This window comes from Octopus sinensis, linkage group LG16, assembly GCF_006345805.1.
Source record: "Octopus sinensis linkage group LG16, ASM634580v1, whole genome shotgun sequence".
Taxonomy (NCBI): domain Eukaryota; kingdom Metazoa; phylum Mollusca; class Cephalopoda; order Octopoda; family Octopodidae; genus Octopus; species Octopus sinensis.
In genome coordinates, this window is record NC_043012.1 from 14928416 (window position 1) to 14948338 (window position 19923).

A 19923-nucleotide genomic window follows, 5' to 3' on the forward strand; every position below is an offset into this window, starting at 1 on the left:
AATCATGAGTTTGAACAGTTGCCTTTGGTCGACTCTGACTTAAAGAAGGTCTTCAATGACATGCAAAGTGAATCTCTATGCAAAACTGCCATGCTGTGTAGAGTCCCCACCCACCGCATCAACATTTTGAGGCCAGTGTAATAGCAGGTGTGTGAAGGTCACCAAACTGCTTTGTCGATAACAAAGGATTTCTTTTTTGATGTATTTCTAGTGGTGGCCAAGAACAACATGACTATGGTCTGTTGTTAATTAATTTAAGTTTGAAGCAAATATGAAGGTAAATGCTAATTAAAGATGGAAATTGATTTCAAGTTTTGGCACAAGGCCAGCAATTTTGACCCTCAGTACTCAACTTCTTCTTCTTACAGCATTCACCTGGGGTGGGTTGAGCTGGCTTCATTCATCCTCGATGCTGCATCTCTCACAAACGCCGACCAGGCTTGGCGATTTGAGGCTAACGACCACGTGATCTCCAACCACTCCTTATTCCAGTGGCGAACGCCGTAGATATGGAAGCCCGCATAGCTCAGTCAGTAGAGCATCAGACTTTTAAGAACTGTCAATTATGAAATCTGAGGGTCGCAGGTTCAAGTCCCTCTGCGGGTGACAAGATTTTAGGCCTCCATATCTACGGCATTCGCTTGATCTGGAACCCAACCTAGGCCCCCATATCAGTACTCAACTGGTACTTATTTTATTAATCTCAAAGGGATGAAAGGCCAAATTGACCCTGGTGGAATTTAAACTTAGGACATGAAGATGGATGAAATACAGCTAAGCATTTCACCCGGCTTTGCTAATGATTCTGCCAGCTCACTGCCTTAATTAAGGACAGAAACTGGACATTGACTGGACATGAATGAGTGAAAATATATCACAAATTAGTGGTTCACTTTGCAAACGCATAGTTTTGGATTCAGTCCTACTGCATATGGCTTTTTAGGCAAGTGTCTTCTACTATAACCCCAGGCCGATCAAAGCCCAATGAATGAATTTGGTTCCAGTGACAGGAACAAAAAAAAATTAGAATTGTTAGTTGTGCATTAAAATGTCTCATAAATGAAATGTCATTGGCTGAAGACACCTGTTTAAGGTATTATGAAGACACCTGTTTAAGGTATTGAGCAGCTATGCTTTGTATGCCTTATTTGTAAGCCTCAGCAGTTAGACCTTGAATGCTTTTGATGATTGAGTGAGGCTGCACTTATACTGAAAAACATCGGTGAAACCAAACTATGTACAGAGTTGTCTTCCATACTTCTTAATGGAAAGAATAGCCTTTATCAACTGATGTTTTTGAACTGTATATTTGAATAGAGTAGTTTTTTAATGTTGTTATACATTAGATCTAGTTTAAATTACTTGTACATTGATAGGTTGTTTATATTTTTGCATAGATGTATTCTGTCTGTTTATCTGTAAAACTAGTAACAATAATTGCCTTTAGAATTTGGTTTGTTTTAGGTTTTTTTTTTTCCTGCTTAATTTTTGTTCCCATATTGAATTACTTTCAGCATATATTGGCTTCATTTATATTCTTCAAGTTTTACATAACCAATAGAATAAAATTCGGTTTTTATACTTCTACAGAGTAAACAATAATACTCTGGAGACTTAAATGTGGGATTTTATTTATGGACCATCCTAAATGAAATTTTTTTTTCTTGTTTTGCAGGAGTTTGAAACTGTAGAAGAACGAAACCGACGGTAATTATAATTGGTTCTTTATTACTTGCTTTAATGAAAGGATATCAAGAGAACCTATTGTGATGTCAGCAGTGATGGCTGGTATTTCTTTACGTTGTGGCTTCTATTTGTTACAGACTCGTTTCCTTGACCATGAATATGTATTGAATCACTGGGTCCACACTGGGCAAGGCACCAGTCCCTTCCTGCTTCACTTCAGGTCAATTTGTCATTATACAAGGTGGTATCAAAAGGTTCCTGGACTAGTTATGTTTAATAAAAAAATAACTTATTCACCCAAGCTTTTATATCATCTTCGAAATAGTCACCTTGTGCAACAATACACCAGTCCTACATTCCTGCTACTTTTGGAATCTGGCCTGGAAGTCATCTTCCGTAAGCAAGTTGAGGACCTTCTGTGATTTGCTCTGGATCTTGACAACAGTGTTAAAATGGTAACCTTTGAGCTGCATTTTCATCTTGGGAAAGAGATGGATGTTCACAGGTGCTAAATCTGGCAAATAGGGCGAGTGTGGAAGCGATACAATGTTGTTTTTGGCGAAAAATTCACAGGTGAGGAGAGCTTGGTGACTGGGTGCATTGTTGTTGTGAAGAATCCAATTCTTTGTGCTCCATAGATCTGGTCGCTTTCACCAAATGTCCTCTCTCCAATGCTTCAAAACCTCACAGTAGAACTCTCGATTGATGGTCTGATTCAGGGGGGCAAATTCTTGATGTGCAATACTGTGGATATCAAAAGAAATGATGAGCAGGCTCTTCTTCAGTCATGTAGATGAAGGCCTCTTCCATTGTGATGACTGCTGCTTCATCTCAGGGTTGTACCTGTAGACTCAACTCTCATCACCAGACCAGTCATGATCTTTTGACATGAAAGATGGGTCATCAGTGGCATACTGACAAAGATCTTGACAGACTTTGACATGATGATCTTTCTGCTCTGGTCAGCAGGCAGAGGACAAACTTGGCAGAGACATGCTGCATGTTCAATTTAGACATTAGGATAGCTTGCATGGATCCATACAACACACCAACAACATCAGTAATGTCATTCGTTGTCCTCAGACAATCCTCATGCACAAGCTGATGAATTTCCTCCACATTTCCAGGGGTGACATTCACGGCAGGTCTTCCAGACTGTTTGTTGTCTTCTAGGGATGTTCTTCTACTTTTGAAGTGCCTGTGCCACTTGAAACATTGCAAACAACCAATTGCCTTGTCACCATAAGCTTGCCAAAGCCTGCTCAATGTCTCTGTAGCAGACTTCCCAAGTTTAACACAAAATTTCACGTTGGCTCTTTGTTCCAACTTCCTGTCCATGACAAAATTGCAGACTACAGCATACACGTGATCAGAAGAACACAAATTTCACAACTTGCAAAATAGATACAGTGATGTCAACACACTGCCCCATGAAGGTCACTGCTTGCATGCTACCATGTGCAGCCATCTGTTGTCGTGCCACAGAAACAGTCAGGGAAATTTTGATGCCACCTCATATTTTTTTAAATGCCACATATTTTTACAAATATATGCTGTTCACTATCTAGCTGTAGCATAACAGGATGGGAGAGGTAACGAAGGAGGGGGCAGGGGAACACAGTCTACCCCAGGTGGTGTTTTTATAGGGCAGCAAACTGTAGGGCTGTCCTGGGCAGCACACACTCTAGCTATCTCACAGCTATCAAGCTGAAAATTTGGCAGAAATGAATGGTCTGTTCAATGCCAAATGTCAAATTGAATAACAGATCATTTAGGTTGTCTACTACAATTCTGTAGCATTTCCCTTGGGGAGCATTAAGTTTTGGCAGTTTGCACTTGGCAGGTTTTGCTTTCTATCAAATCTTCAAAGAGTGGCTTTATTGCAAATAACTTATTAGTTACAGTTAAGAGAAAAAAAAAGGGAAAGAAATAAGGTAATAAATACAAGACTGAACTAAATAGGTTTAGCCATTTATTCCACTTTAAAAGGTGTTGGATAGCTTGACCTTTTGTGACCCTATTTTCTGATGTTAATATACTGCCTTATGTTTCAATTTTAAGAATAATCAAGAATTATGAGAGGTTTGTGAATAACTAGGTTTTAGATTCAAAAAGGATCAAATTTACTTACTGAAATCTAATATCTGAAATGTAATAGAGATTTCAGTCAAAGATTTTCATTTAAATTTGAACAGACTCCAGAGGTTTAGGGTAGGCTGGTGTTGAAAGCGTTATGATTTAGTCTTTATTCCTAAATGGTTAGGGTCATGACTCACTTAGTATTGCTTGAAAATTAAGAGATGAACAAATTCCCTCACAACTTTTTAAAAATTCTTTTGTCTCATTTTGGGTTAATATAAACCCTTAAGCATTCAGATTACTCTGTGAAATGTAATTTTTATTTACTCACATTGTTTTGAATTTATCGTATTTTATTGTAGCTTTGAGATGTTGATAACATTGTAGAGTAGGTGTGGATCTGGCCAATTTTTGACATAAAATCGGTAGAATATTTGGACCAGATGTGGCCAGTTTCAGTGCTAAAGGATTAACATATTCCCTGGATATTCCTCTGAAGATCTGAGAAATATCCAGAAAATATGTTGAATAGTAATCAATGCTAAAGCAAGACAAAAGAGATTTGAAAGGCCGTTAGGAAATATTTTCTTAATTAGACTAATTTTTATGCTCTACTAGAAACCCATGCACGGATATACAGGTATTGGTAAACCAAGAAGAGCATAACTGGATGGTGGGGTCGGCCATGCATATCAACCTCCCCTCTGGCTTCAAAGGAAAGTTTTAACTACTCAGCCATACCTTCATGTATGATTCATTCAGAATATTTCAATTAAGGTCTTAAAGAACCTTTATATGACAGGGTGCTGAAAAGTTCCTGGTTTTAAGAGTATTGTGAAAGGCCTGGTTGGAGGCCCAATCTCTCGAGTTCTTTTACAGGGTTTAGAAAAACTGAAGGACCACTGCAATAAGTGTGAATCTGAGACGGGAATAAAAGGGTAAAAAGCAAAGACCGCCTTTGGCTATGAATGACCATGGAATTGCACTTAGAAAGTTACCCTCTGAAGCTCAAGTACGGGCAAAGTTGTTTATAGAAGACCAGCAGTCGCCCATGCATACCGGCCTCCCCTCTCCACACCACCAGTGTTATCCAAGGGAAAGGCAAAGGGGCCAATACAGCTTGGCACCAATGACATTGCAACTCATTTCTACAGCTGAGTGAACTGGAGCAACGTGAAATAAAATGCGTTGCTCAAGAACACAACAGACAGCCCAGTTCGAGAATTGAACTTACTACGTTGGTCTTTTATCCAAAGCCAGGAACTTTTCAGCACCCTTTCGTATTTAATCTCCTGTTCAAAATATCCATGTATTGTGTGATTTAACCCTTTAATATTCAGATTACTTTGTTAAATGTAATGCTTATTTGTTCACGTTGTTTTGAATCAATCGTGTATTATCTCAGCTTTGAGATATTTTGATGATGTGATTGTTTATTTTTAAATGTAAGAGGCCGGGTCTTACTGGTTTGAACATAAAAAATGGAAGAATATGTGGGCAGATATGGTTGGTTTAAATACTAAAGGATTAACATTAGGCATTTAGTTGTATTAGTACTAAGAAATCTTCTAAGTTTGTAAATTTATTGATTTATCCAATCATGTAATGTTGTGTAGCCATGAAATTTTGTGAGCTTAACATTTGTTGAAATTTGAATTCATAATGGCTTAGTGGATAATCTGTTAAGTTCTGCAGTAATATTCTTAATATTTCAATACATATTGGCATTGGATGTTGTGCTGACAACAAAAAACCTGGCTGATGACAGAACAACGAAAAATCTGGCTGATGACAGTCAAGGCTGATCTGGAACCCAACCTAGGCTCCCATATCTACGGCGTTCGCCACTGGAATAAGGAGTGGTTGAGATCACGTGGTCGTTAACCTCAAATCACCGCTGGAATAAGGAGTGGTTGAGATAACATGGTCGTTAACCTCAAATCGCCAGGTCTGGTCGGCGTTTGTGAGAGATGCAGCATTGAGGATGAATGAAGCCAGCTCAACCCACCCCGGGTGAATGCTGTCTCAAGTCAAGTTGTATCCTTAGGTAACACACTTCCTGATTTGATCTGTGTTCACATGGACTCAATATGAATGTAAAAACAACATAAGTTGTAATCATTGATCAATTTGAAAACTAATGAGCAATTAAATAGCTTGATGTTTAGATTGTTTTGTTTTTTTTGACAGCTGCCTAGTGTAGCTGTAATGCTTGTTATCATGTTGAACAGTCTAAATATATCCCTGGGTGTAATGATAATGAGGTGATAATATCAAGAATGAAATGTAGAAATCTTATGTTATGGAAAGACTGAACTCACTGATTTGGTTGTGTACTGGCTTATTGGCTGAAAAATCAACAGTTCTATCTTCACTCACTGACATTTTTGTCTCTCTAACACAGCTGATTATATATTAAGAGTTAGTTATAATTTGTATAAGTAGAAGGAGCTCTGTCATAGGACAAATACTTGTAACCCTGAGCTCAGAGTTTCACACAGCTACAAAAAACAAAAGGATGATGTGTGTACCCATATCATTTCCTATTTTCATTATATAACCTTTTCTGACAATTGCTAGGGTTTTCTCAACTCTTGGTATGAAATCAATAGATAAATTGGCTGATGTAAAAATATAATATTGTATTTTAATAATAATAATGATGATGATGATGATAAGCATCCACACAATCTCCATTGATTCACTCCCTTTCAAAGTGCTTGGGTTAACCAAAGCTATTGTAAAAGAGACTTGCCCAAGATATTATTCAGTAGGGGCAAACCTGAGACCTTGTGATTGATGCCAAGATAGGTCCATATATCATCATCATCATGTCCACTTTTCCATGTTTGCACAGGTTGGACAGAATTTGTTGAGGCATATTTTCTATGGCCAGCTATCCTTTCTACTGCCAACCTTTACTACAAGGGAGCACCCAAAAGAAACCGGAATTTTCCACTATTATTTTATTCACTTAGTTTTACATATTTACACTTTAATTGCCTTCAAAGTATTCTCCACTTGAAGCAATGGTCCAGGCACATTTTCCACTACTCGAAGCAGTGCTGGAACTCTTGCAAAGTGATGCCTTTTAACACTTCCATTGTTTTTTTCCTCACTCACCTCTTCCACATCTGCAAATTCCGTAGCACCAGTTTTTGTCACCAGTGATGACCTTCGAAAAAAGGTTCGAATCAACTTCCAACTGTTCTTTCAGTTCACGACATGCATTCAGTTGTGATTGCTTTTGATCTTCCGTGAGCAAGCGAGGCACAAGTTTTGCTGCAACTCTTTTCATTCCTCACTCAAAATTCGTTGGCAGGAGCTCCAGGACACACCAGTTATATCAACAAGTTCATCAATTGTTCGGTAATGGTCCTCCAAGATCAATTCATGAATTTTCATGTATTCATGCAGGAGGTTGATGGTTGTCCTGAATGGGGTTGGTCTTCAAGTGACCAATCCTAAAGCATAGAAACCATTTGTAAACTTGTGTTTTGCTCATGGCGGCATCTTTGTAAGCTGTTTCAGCCACCGTTTTCACCAGCAGTAAACAGAATTTTGCAGAAGCACGCTGTTCCTTCATTTCAGCCAGCGCAAAAATTGAGGAACAGAGAAGCAAAACAAAGATCATCATGTGGCAGTATGACTCCACCCGACACTGCCATTTCGCAGACTGATGACTGAGGATGACATCAAGTGGCATCTAGTGGCAGAAACCTGAACTACAACAGGCTTGTCCCACACAGAATGTTTCTGGTTACTTTTGGATACCCCCTTGTACATGTTTCCAAGTAAGGTATTATTTCCCCCATGGCCAGACATGTTTTACATGGTAAATTGACAGTGGAGGACACTGCTGTATGACGGGGACATTCATTTACAACTATAATGTGATGTCAAGATAAGGAGGTATTAACTATTGTGCATGCACACACACACACACACACACATGCATATGATGGGCTTCTTTCAGTCTCTGTCTACCAAATTCACTCAGAAGGCTTTGGTTGGGCTAATGTTGTGGTAGAAGACACTTGCCCAAAATACCATGCAGTGGGACTGAAAACTGAACCTGAAACCATATTCATCAAAATCTATTTTGGTATTGGATTTGTATCTTAAACATTGATCTATGAAATGGTGTTTCACTTTGTGGATGACTGCTGTATGATATTAGTTACATAATCGTCTTCATCATTTTGACATCAAAATATAAATATATATGAATATATAGAAAAGTTTATAGAACATTTCAAATAAACTCTTGATATAGATATTATTAAATTGACATAATTAATCTTAAATGAGTGTGGACTGCCAGTACAATGCCGAAAAATTATTAATTGGATATGATAGCATTTAAAAAGATGAATATTCTTTTCAGATATCATCTAAGATACTAAGGAAATTTCACCGTTACATTCTGTATACTGTATTTTTTTGCATTCTAGTCAACGTAGTATATAGTATAAATGTGTAGTGTAAACATCCAAACATCATCTCTATCTTTCCAAATCCTGCTGCATTTCACATGATGGTCCTCCACAGCTGCCTTGGTGTATTAATCAACCTACTTTTTTTCTGGCTGTAAATTTTTGTCTGAGAAATTCAACGTGTATGCTAGAAAATATGATACGCTAACACACAATATTTTGCAAAGTTCAATGGTGAAGTCTGTCAGTTATAGAATGTAAAATTAATGGGAAACTTGGTTTCCAAACTTGAAGTGACTGGGAATTTGACAAACTGGTCTGACTACATTGTGCATACATAAAAACCTATATTAAACAGAAGATGATTGCCTGATGTTGATTTTTGACCTTTCATTATACAGTATTATTGATATTAATATATTAATTGAATCTATATTCCCGTCTCAAATACAGCCAAGTTTTTTTTTAAATCAATAGCTAAGTAGTACTGTTGTGAGCAAAGAAGCATGAATTCTAGAGCTGACTTTTTCTAATTTTTTTTTACTCTATTCAGTATTTTTCTTATTAAAGAGAAATTTGACATTTTAATAAATTTATTTTCCAAAAATTTCTACAGAGAATGCATCCACTCTAAACTTTTTTTCTCCAACTCTTGATCTAATACACACACACACACACACACACATACACACATCTTTGTCAGGAAGACAAGGCTGTGTGGTTAGGAAGTTAGCATTACAACTATGTAGTTTTCGTTTAGATCAACTGTGCAATACCTTGTGCAGATGTCTTCCACCGTGCCTTAAGGCCGACCATTATCTTGTGATTGGAAATTGATCACCAGAAACTCTGTGTGTGTGTGTGTATGTGTTTTTGCCAATATATATTGGCAAAGGATGTAACCATTATTAAAAAAGCCAAATAACATTCTCTTGTTATTCGCTCCAAAAGAAATATAATGAATCAGTGATATCATTTAACGTCCGTTTTCCATGCTGGCATGGGTGCTTTTACATAGTGCCTGCACAGGTGCTTTTTATGTGGTACTGGTTATAGAGCTCTTACAGGCCAATCCTCTTCAGAAAGGGGAGGATGAGATAGGTAAATAAATAGATGAATAAATTAATAAAACCTTTCACAATAGAAATGGAAATCTTTTACTTGACTTGTTTACAATAGACTTTTTTTGTTTCATTGCTAATGTAGTTAATTTTAGAGTTGGGCTTCTCTAAATTTAGCACTTAGAGTAGTTGCTAAGATAAATGTTACAGCGATGCAGTGTGACAAAAGAAAGGTTTGGTATTTTAGTTTTGTGACACTTTTTGACAGTAGGTGCAGGAGTGGCTGTGTGGTAAGTGGCTTGCTTACCAACCACGTGGTCATGGGTTCAGTCCCACTGCATGGCACCTTGGGCAAGTGTCTCCTACTATAGCCTCGGGCCAACCAAAACCTTGTGAGTGGATTTGGTAGATGGAAACTGGAAGAAGCCTGTTGTGTGTGTGTATGCTTGTGTGTCTGTATTTGTCCCCCCAACATCGTTTGACAACCGATGCTGGTGTGTTTATGTCCCCGTAACTTAGCGGTTCGGCAAAAGAGACTGATAGAATAAGTACTAGCCTTACAAACAATAAGCTCTGGCGTCGATTTGCTCAGCTAAAGGCGGTACTCCAGCATGGCCGCAGTCAAATGACTGAAACAAGTAAAAGAATAAAAGTAATTACAGAATAATTTAAACATTGTTGAAGTTGAACCAAAGCCTTTTTGAGATTCAAAAGACATGGGTAAGAATTTGAATACAACTGTTTCAAATTATTTCTATATTTGCATTATCGTAATGAGACCTATGTCCTTTCTTTCATTAAAATAGCTAGAAACTTGTTAATTACAAAATCTATTTTAGTGACAAAACCTGGGGAAATAATTATCACTGAAGATATTTAATAAAATCTGTGATGAGTTGGTGGCTCTTACATCATCATTTAATGTGTGTGTTTCATGCTGGCATGGGTTGGTTGGTTTGACGGCATCTTACAAGTCAAAGGATTCTGCCAAGCTCTATGCTTCGGCATGGTTTCCTAACACCAACCCTTTTTACAGAATATACTGGGTGTTTTTCTACACGGCAGTGGCACCAGTAAAGTCACCAAGAAACTCGCAAGACAAGATTCCTCAACTTGGTTGGGTACAGTATTGAAGAAGATGGCTTTATGTGAGGTAATGAGAGGTTAAAGTATGATAGAGGGACAGAAACAGGCATCTTGCTGTACAAGAGGTACATGTTTACTCTGGTTGGAAAAGAGAGATGGTCGTGAAGACATCTTATGGGTGACCTTACATAAATTTGTGACGGAAGTTCTAATTTTGCCATGAGGGGCAGAAGTTTTCACACTCTGGTTACCTCTTTCTACTACAGCTATCAGCAACCAGAATCTGCAGACTCACAGAAATAGACTGGATTATGGAAAGAATAAAACATACCTTAATTGCCACACTATGTCACCATACAATTAACCACTGCATGTCAGTGCATGCAGTATGGATGCCCAGCTTGGTGAACACATAACTGGAACAATAGTTTTGTGGGATGCACCTAATCTTTCAGCTGACTACCTGTTGTCTATTACAGGTGTTTTCAGAGCTACTTTAGACCTCAGAAGATTTTACCATAGTCACCTGAACTGAAAGATTGCTGTTGCTTTGTTGTCAAGGTTGTTTTAATGGAAGTTTTATATTATAACTAGAGTTGAAGTAGCAGAAGAACTTTGGCTTCAATTGACTTCAGATTTGAAACCAGTGGGAAGAACTTGGCTCTGAGGACTTTGCCTTGGCCAAGTTTGTTTTGAGTAATCTTCCATTCCACTTGGTTCTATTGTTCTACATTGGAAATGCTGCTCCACTGGAAACCCATCGTTGTTATCAACAGGTGTTACAAATTATATTCACCGATACATCATTATTAGCATTATATCTAACGACTGTTTGTAATCTGCTGATATGAATCGGTTAGCTTTACAATTTATAGCATATTAACATATATCTTTTATATTTCACTTGATTCAGTCATTAGACTGTGGTCATACTGGAGCACGGCTTTGAATTTCTTTCTTTCTTTTTTTTTTTAGTTGAATGAATCAACTCCAGTGCTTTAATTTTTAAAGCCTGCTACTTATTCTATTAATCTCTTTTGCGGAACTGTTAGGTTATGGGGATGTAAACACACCAACACCAGTTGTCAAGTAGTGATGGGGGACAAACACAAAGACACACACACACACACACAGCTTCTTTCAGTTTCCGTCTACCAAATCCACTTACAAGGCTTGGGTCAGCCCAAGGCTGTAGTAGAAGATACCTGCCCAAGGTGCCACACATGGGGACTGAATCCGGAACCATGTGGTTAGGAAGCAAGCTTCTTACCACACAGCCACACCTTCACCTATATATTTTAGTTGTGTGTTATTTTATTTGTTAGATTGTATGTTATTTTACTGAATTAATTTATCTCATCTCTGGACATATATATATTATTTTGTGTAGTTTTCTCTTTAAATTGATGGTATAGTTCCACCCAGCATATATTATTCTATTGAGCAATATCCATACCATTTGGACAGAACAGAGAGATCCTTGGAAACCTGTGAACTACTAATTTTGCTTCTTCTCTAATTTTGTATTGGAGTCTAGGTCATGAATTAGAATTTTGACTGTAGATATAGCTAATCCTGTGTCATTTTAATAATTCAAAGTAGGTCACATATGGCTCCCTCTTAAAGCCTATGGCTTTATTTTTTTATTTAACTTACCGTTTCATAATTTTTTTTTCTACCAGACTATTCATGTATTCATAAATTCTCCTTCTCTCAGCAAATATTGCTCATGGAATTTTGATAAATGCTTTCCAAGGTCAATAGTTGCAGCATTCAATTTTAATATTTTTTTTTGTAGCTTGTTTGCAATGTTTTAGTTTCTTTACATTAAATTGAACACTCACAAACTCAATCATAGTTATGTGATTGCTAATCTCTCTCTCTCTTTGTTTTTCAATCGACATACTAAGATTAGCTGGCCACCACTCTCTTAATATCTTGTTTGTATTTTGGCATTAATATCCTGTGCTTTTTGTCTCATTTGCATATTCTTAATTCCTCCGAATTAAGATGGTTGTCAGGAATGTGACACTATTAACACTATAATGTCAGGTTTTCAGTGAAATGACAAAGTTAGTAAAGGAGATAGAATAAGAGTTACTCTCAGATAGAACTGTAGTATCCATGAGGTCTTTAGGATTAATAAGGTAGTTATTTCATTTATATTGCTATTGGGCGGTCTGGGCAATATGTTTAGTATGAGTTGTAAGATGATAAGAGAAGCAAGTACATCAGTTGTGAAGCAATGGAAATGGTAAAGGAAACCGGATCCATGGCAGTTGGCTTCATCTTTGTCAAGTTGGACAGCATTTAAAAACTTGATATACTCTAAAATGTCACTGAGTAGTATTCTGGTGTAGTGTGTGTGTGTGTATATATAATAACAAAATAATAAATGAAACATATGCATATATACATACATATATGTACATACCTACATCTATATGTATATATACATGCATATGTGGTTACAGGACACCAAAAAAAATGTAGAACACAATGAGAAACGAAAACATAAAAACATATAAAAACAAAACCATGGAAACGGACTTTTTTCAAACAACATAAAAAGAGTACAAGACATACAACACAAGGAATATTCCCCTGCTTCAACTACTCCGTGCTATTTGTGTGTGTGTGTGTGTTAGAGGTTTAGCTGATCAGAGCTAGAGTATTTTTTAGAATCAAAGTGAAATTCTAACCTTTTTAATTTGGTTGTGGGAAGCTGTGAACTATGCAGTGTCTTTATCTGAAGTGTGTGCATGCATACACACACAAAAAAAAAAAGTCCAAACAATAGCTGCCGTCACTTGCTAGCAAGTCCCTTGCATTCACTAATTGGTTTAGATCCCTATATTGTTGTGATTAGATATTGACACCCTCTCGGTCCTCTGACACTTAACCCAGTGGAGTGTTTGAGGATGCAGCAGCTAGAGAGAAGGTAAGAGCTGCACCAGCTACTAGCAGGTACTCATTTTCTACTAAGTAGATTGGTGCATGGTAAAATGAAGTGCCTGGCTCAACTATACAATATGTCATCCAGTGAAGTAATTGAATCTAACCTTATGTGGAGGTGCATGACCAAATGGTTTGGGTGTGTGTGTATATTCTCTTATTCTTTTCAGTCATTTGACTGTGGCCATGCTGGGGCATCACCTCAAAGAGTTTATGTTGAACAAATGTCCCCGTAACTTAGCGGTTAGGCAAAAGAGACTGATAGAATAAGTACTAGGCTTACAAAGAATAAGTCCTGGGGTCGATTTAGTCGACTAAAGGTGGTGCTCCAGCATGGCCACAGTCAAATGACTGAAACAAGTAAAAGAGTAAAAAAGTATAGACAAAACAATCTGTTAGATAAGCTGCTAAGATTGAATATTGAATGTTTAAATTTTAGTGGCATTGAGCAGATGAGAACCGTGCTGATAGGTTTCTGTAGACTGTTTAGAAGAAGATCTTAAGAGGGAAATGTATATTGGAAAAGATAAAACAAAGACTTACCACAGCAAAGTTCAAGTAAGATAGACATTAAGGCCAAAGATGAAAGAATCGGTGTTAGATAGTCTGACAAGCAGATAAGTTGTGTGTGTGTGTGTGTGCACGCACATGCATGAGCATGCATGCTTGATTGGAAAGCAATATTTAATGATTACTTAGGATTACATTACTTCCTTAGCAAATAGCTAGCTTTTACTGATGTAATTTTAGTTTATCTTCATGGAACATATTGTTATAAGACAGTTAATCACTTTACACATAGCAATGAAGTGATGCAAAAGTTGTCTTGTTTTGTAAACATATGATGAAATTAAGGATTATGAACTTAGTAGTACTAGAAATACAATTGGCTAGTGGCATCTATACTATAATAAAGCTGCTTAATATTAGTTATGAGCATGCAACTTTTATTAAAAGAAACTAGTTATTAAACTCTGCACTGTCTAGAGAATTCATATAAATTCCAATATTAATATATATTTTTATCAAAATGTGGTTTTATGCTTCTTTTATTACTGAAAATTTCAACTGTGTGCTAACCAGGAAACTAATTCTTATTCACTCTTACATAGGTTTTCTTTTTTTTTTTTTACTGTCTCACAGTAGTATCCCTTTTCTTCTATTTCCTTGCAACATTCTCTCTCTCTCTTTCCACATTTTCATTGTTTACAGCTTCTATTTCTGTTAGTCTTTCTATTTCTCTGTCCTTATAACATTTTTCTCTCTCATTCTTATCCTCAGCAATTTTTTTTTAATGTCTTTCTCCTTTCAGTCTTTGTCTTACTTTCCTTACAATACTCTCGCTATCTCTATATTGCTATTAATTCAATCGTTTTCATTAAAAATAAGTGATTACAAAGTTTTACTTTGAGATTATTTATAAACATTTTTGTGAATATTTTTATACTATATTTATCATATCAAAATTACTTTAAAATTTTTCATTTCGAATTTCATATATATATATATATATATATATATATATATATATATATATATATTAGCAGACATGCACATTACAGCAGTTTTGTACAAGCAAACATGACATACACTATCAGATAACCGTGAGAGGGCAGTTTACTGTTTGTATTGTAAATAATGCCAGGAAATGTGGTCATAGTAACCTAAGATAGTTGAAACTGTGATATTGGTTATAGATTAAATAGACCATTTAATCTATGCCAACATGATAAAATAGCTGTTTTTCCCTCAATATTTTATGGACAATTGAGGTTAGATAAACATTTAATTTGTTGTTTCTCTTGTTATAAAGGAATTTAGTCTCAAAGAAGCTTTTTTTTTTATGTGTAAAAATCAGTTTTGTTTTTTATACTTCTTGTTTTTGTTTTATTAAGTAAATTATTAATAACGAGCGAAGTAATTTTTTTTCTCTCTCGTTTGTTATTGGCTTATGAAGTAAAATAGCTGCTGCCCGAACAGATGGAGTAGTTTGGAAAGATGCCATAGTTGTCTTTGAAATTGGTTTCAGTGGAACAATCATATTGATTGTTTTTTATTGTTACTATTCTGTCTTTTAGAATATGGACATCAGGGATAAAACTGTTCTGAGAAGACTTTCTCTTTTTGACCTATGAAAGTATTAAGTTACAAAGTCAATGATTCTCTTGTAAAACCAACATTTTGTGATATGCACTGTAATCAATTAAAATGAATATTTTGTTGTTACTTTAAATGGCTTATCTGAAAGCAAAGGATGCAGTTTAATATTTTATGTTTTCTTCAGTTATTTTAGGGTCAGCCTATTATCTTTTTTTTTTAAGCAAAGCATTTGAATGCAGTTTCATTTTATTTGTGATTTTTATTATCTCCTTTCTCTGAACACCAAAACCATTTTACGAAGAGTGTGAACCGTAAAACAAATCAAACCTAGAAATATCACTGTCTTTTATTGACATTGAGAAAATTAAAGACTTTTTTTTTTAGTCTTTTTTTTTTTTGTTTATGTCACTGTATTGTGGCCATGCTGGTGCACCACATTCAAGGACTTTAATTGAAGAAATTGACCCCAGTACTTATTAGTTTTAAATCTGGTACTTATTCTGTTGGTCTCTTTTGTAGGGACATAAACAAAACAACACCAGTTGTCAAGTGGCAATGGTGGTAGGGACAGGCACAAAGACATCCAATCGCACACACAAACAAACAGAATAGTTTCCTTTCACTTTCCATCTCTGAAATCCTCTCACAAACCTTTGGTCAGCCCTGTGTTATAGTAGAAGACATTTGCCCAAGGTGCCACACAGTAGATCAGAACCAGGAACCATGTGGTTAGGAAGCAAAATCTCTTATCACACACCTGCACCTTGGTTACGATTTGAAATTAGGTCAAAACTCTGCTTCTCTCAGCCACCTTTGATGTCTCTTTATCATAAATGGTTCATCTTTGGTTTCTTTATATTAAACAAATGAAAAATACTTTTGTGTGTGTGAAGCATTGATACAGAGGGAAGTTTTAGTTTATAGCCATCTTTATATCTTAACGTATATACATTGTTGAAAGGCAATTTACTCAGTATTCGTCCAGAGACAACATTTGTTATGGATGTTACTGAGGATGAAATGCATCTGGATTTCATCATCATCGTTTAACGTCCACTTTCCATGCTAGCATGGGTTGGATGAATGACTGAGGGCTGGCAAGCCAGATGGCTGCACCAGGCTCCAATCTTGATCTGGCAGAGTTTCTACAGCTGGATGCCCTTCCTAACACCAACCACTCTGAGAGTGTAGTGGGTGCTTTTACGTGCCAGTCAGGCGGTACTGGCAACGACCTCGCTCGAATCCTTTACACATGCCACCAGCACATGTGCCAGTAAGACGATGCTGGTAACGATCATGCTCGAATGGCGTCTTTTACGTGCCACTGGCATGGAGGCCAGATAGCCGCTCTGGTAACGATCACACTTGGATGGTGCTCTTAATACCCTACTAGAACAGGGCTCGAGTGCCAGTAAGGTGATGCTGGTAACGATTTATGTATATGAAATTGAAAGAAATAACTGATTTAATGCCAGTGTATTATTGGTAGAAATGTCAGCAAGGAATGTATTAGTCAGAAGTTCCAGTTCCACCGAGAGTGATTCTGACATGAAAATGACTTTGAAGTTGTTTATATACTTTTGGGGTTATTTTTCTTCTTTTATATAAAGCAGTTGTGGACATGAATGCAACTAGGTCTTTTTATTCTTTTATGGTTTACTTGAAGCATTTTTTTTGTAAATATTGCTAAGGGATGGTGAAAATCACATCCGGAACTTATTAAAGACTGAAAGTTTGAATAAATGTATGTGGTAATGTTTATATATCTTCCTTGTATTCTTGTATTAGCCTCTCTGTCTTTGTAAGCCATTAAAAAACAAAAATAAATGATACAAATATGTTGTGATAATTTTTTTCTGTATATCAGTTTCAGCAAATCACTAAATATTCCTTCTTTTTTCTTCTCTCTCTCCTTTCTAGACAACCAATGGAAGGTCAATTGAATAAATATACTAATGTGATGAAAGGATGGCAGTTCCGATGGTTTTCACTCGATCCAGAGTCTGGTTACCTGGAATATTTTGAGGTGAGTTTTTCTTTTCTATTTTTGTCTCCTTTCTTCCACAATATAAGAATTTTTACTTTGTATATTTTTAAGAATTTTTGGCCCAGATATTTACAGATGTAGTGTCATCATTTAAATGTTTGTTTTTTTTTTCACACTAGCATCTATTGATTAGGTGTGAATGGTTTGTATCAGTTTTGACAAATGTTTGTTTATCTGATGAATAGAATTTGCCTGGCTCTGTCAATTACGATGACAAGTGTTCCAGTTGATTCAGTCTATGGAACAGCCTGTTCGTGGAATTAGCCAAGCAGCACTCCACAGACACTTAACATAGTTCTCAGGGAGACACAGAGTGTGACAAGGCTGGTTTCTACAGCTAGATGCCCTTCCTAATGCCAACCACTTTAGAGAGTGCACCGGGTGCTTTTCATGTGGCAACAGTGAGGTTACCAAGTAACTTTCAAGGCAAGACCCTCAATTGAGCGGGCAGTAGTGTTGAGGGCAGAAAAATGGTGTTTCGCAGTAGAGGAGAAACACAGCTACATTAGAACTTTCCATGCGAATTGCACCCGTAATATATTTGGTCTCCAGTCCAACATGAAGTCAAAAAGATTAAAACTCAGTGTACTGGCGTGCCTTGATTAGACCGCATCTGTTTTTAGTGAAATGCTAAGTCATACTACATATTCTCGTACTCTTAGCAAAAAGCTTTCTGAGAGGTAAATTCTCAAGAATAACCAATTTTTCAAATCTATTTAATTTCAGAAAGAGGAACACAAGAAACAAAGACCAAGAGGGGCCCTACATCTTGCAGTGAGTTTATGATATTGACTGTTACTTAACCCTTTAGCATTCATAGTACTTCATCGCACATAATGCTTATTCATTCAGTTGTTTTGAATTGATCATGCGTCATCTCATAGCCTTTCAAATTTCGAGGATGTGTTTGTTTACTTTTAGACTGACACTGCAGGATAGTTGTGAGAAGTCTGATTTGGTCAGTTGGAACACAAAGCAAGTAGAATATTTAGGCCGGCTATGGCCAGTTTCAATGCTAATGGCTTCAATAAGTTTTTAGTAATATTATTTTTAGGAAATAATTTACTCTTTTTCTTTAAAAGCAAAATAATTTCTCTTGCTTGTTAATTCAGAGTTTATTTCTTCTCATCATTTTGAAACTGGAAATTCCAAATTTGTAATTTTTTTCTTAATTTACAATCATTGTTGCCATTGTTTTAAAGTCCATTTTTTCCATGCCAGCATAGATTGGATGAAACTTCTTAAGGCTGTATTCTATGCCCAGATGTCCTTCCTGATACTAATCCTTGCTTTGTTTAAAGTAAAGTACTTTATTTCACATCTTAGCAAGTCGAATCAACCACTGCTAAACATAAGCATCACTGTCAGCCAATCACTTTCAGTGCAAAGCACACAAAGAGGATGTAATACACTTACGTATATATATATATATATATATAGATAGATAGATAGATAACGAGCAAAACGCTCCCCGTTCAATGGACGGTGCTGAGTTGTCAAACATTTAAACCAAATTTTCTCAAAACAACTTGTCCGGCCGTCCCATAGGCCTCCCCTTTGAGAAACACTAATTTAACCTAAATTTGAGACACCAGCAAAAGAAGAAATAAAGATAAACTTTTTTGCTATTCCAAGAAAAACGATTTTACAAATGCACGTTCCCACGGCTTTATCGATCGCATTCTCACCTGGAATTGATTTTTGTAATTTTTTCAAGACTTATACATGCCCTGATACCGTCGGTATCTACATATCAAATTTGAGCGCAATCGGATGGAGGATGCCCGAGATCCTAGAAGACACACACACACACAGACAGACAGAATGGATTTTATACAAGATATATATATATGACAGACCTCTGTACAGTTTCCATCTACCAAATTTCACTCTCAAAGCATTGGTCAACCTGAGACTTCAAAGAGATTTATTTGCCTAAGGTGCCATATAGTGAGTTTGGAAGAATTACATAGTTGCAAAGTAAACTTTTTAACCACACAATTATGCCTGTTACAACGTAATTAATTTATTCAACAAGGCATTCACAGTTTAGCATTTTAATTTTCAACAGTTTATTATATTTTGATTGACATTTTTTCTGCTTGATCTATTTTAATATGAAAAAATTTTAAAAAAAACTTATCCCGCATCTTCCTGAGTCTTTCCCTTCCACACATTATTATATTTTCAAATAATAATCTAATATTGTTGTTCAAAATTCTTCCAGGGAGCTGTTATAAGCCCATCAGATGAAGATTCACAAACTTTCATTGTACATGCAGCAAATGGTGAATTGTATCGGCTAAAAGGTGAGCACATGCAAAGGTTCTTTACATTAATAGATGGCTCCTCTTGCTCTAGACATACTTGGTTGGCAAACCAAAATGAAATGTCTACTTTTTTGTATGTCTTTAGTATATTTCTGTAACCCGAAGACATCTAGTATAATGCTTAAAAATGTTGCATTCAAATT

The 19923-nt window shown here is 36.3% G+C and overlaps 1 protein-coding gene across 5 annotated transcripts in view; it reads left to right on the forward strand.

The window, feature by feature from the left end:
- LOC115220397 (oxysterol-binding protein-related protein 11) overlaps nucleotides 1–19923 on the forward strand; it is a 158821-nt gene that overhangs the window by 77859 nt on the left and 61039 nt on the right. For all 5 annotated transcript variants that reach the window (XM_036509896.1, XM_036509895.1, XM_029790518.2 and 2 more), the window contains 4 exons: nucleotides 1676–1707; nucleotides 17324–17429; nucleotides 18177–18224; nucleotides 19678–19759. In XM_036509896.1, the coding sequence (XP_036365789.1) occupies nucleotides 1676–1707; nucleotides 17324–17429; nucleotides 18177–18224; nucleotides 19678–19759 (268 nt within the window). The remainder of the gene's footprint in view (nucleotides 1–1675; nucleotides 1708–17323; nucleotides 17430–18176; nucleotides 18225–19677; nucleotides 19760–19923) is intronic.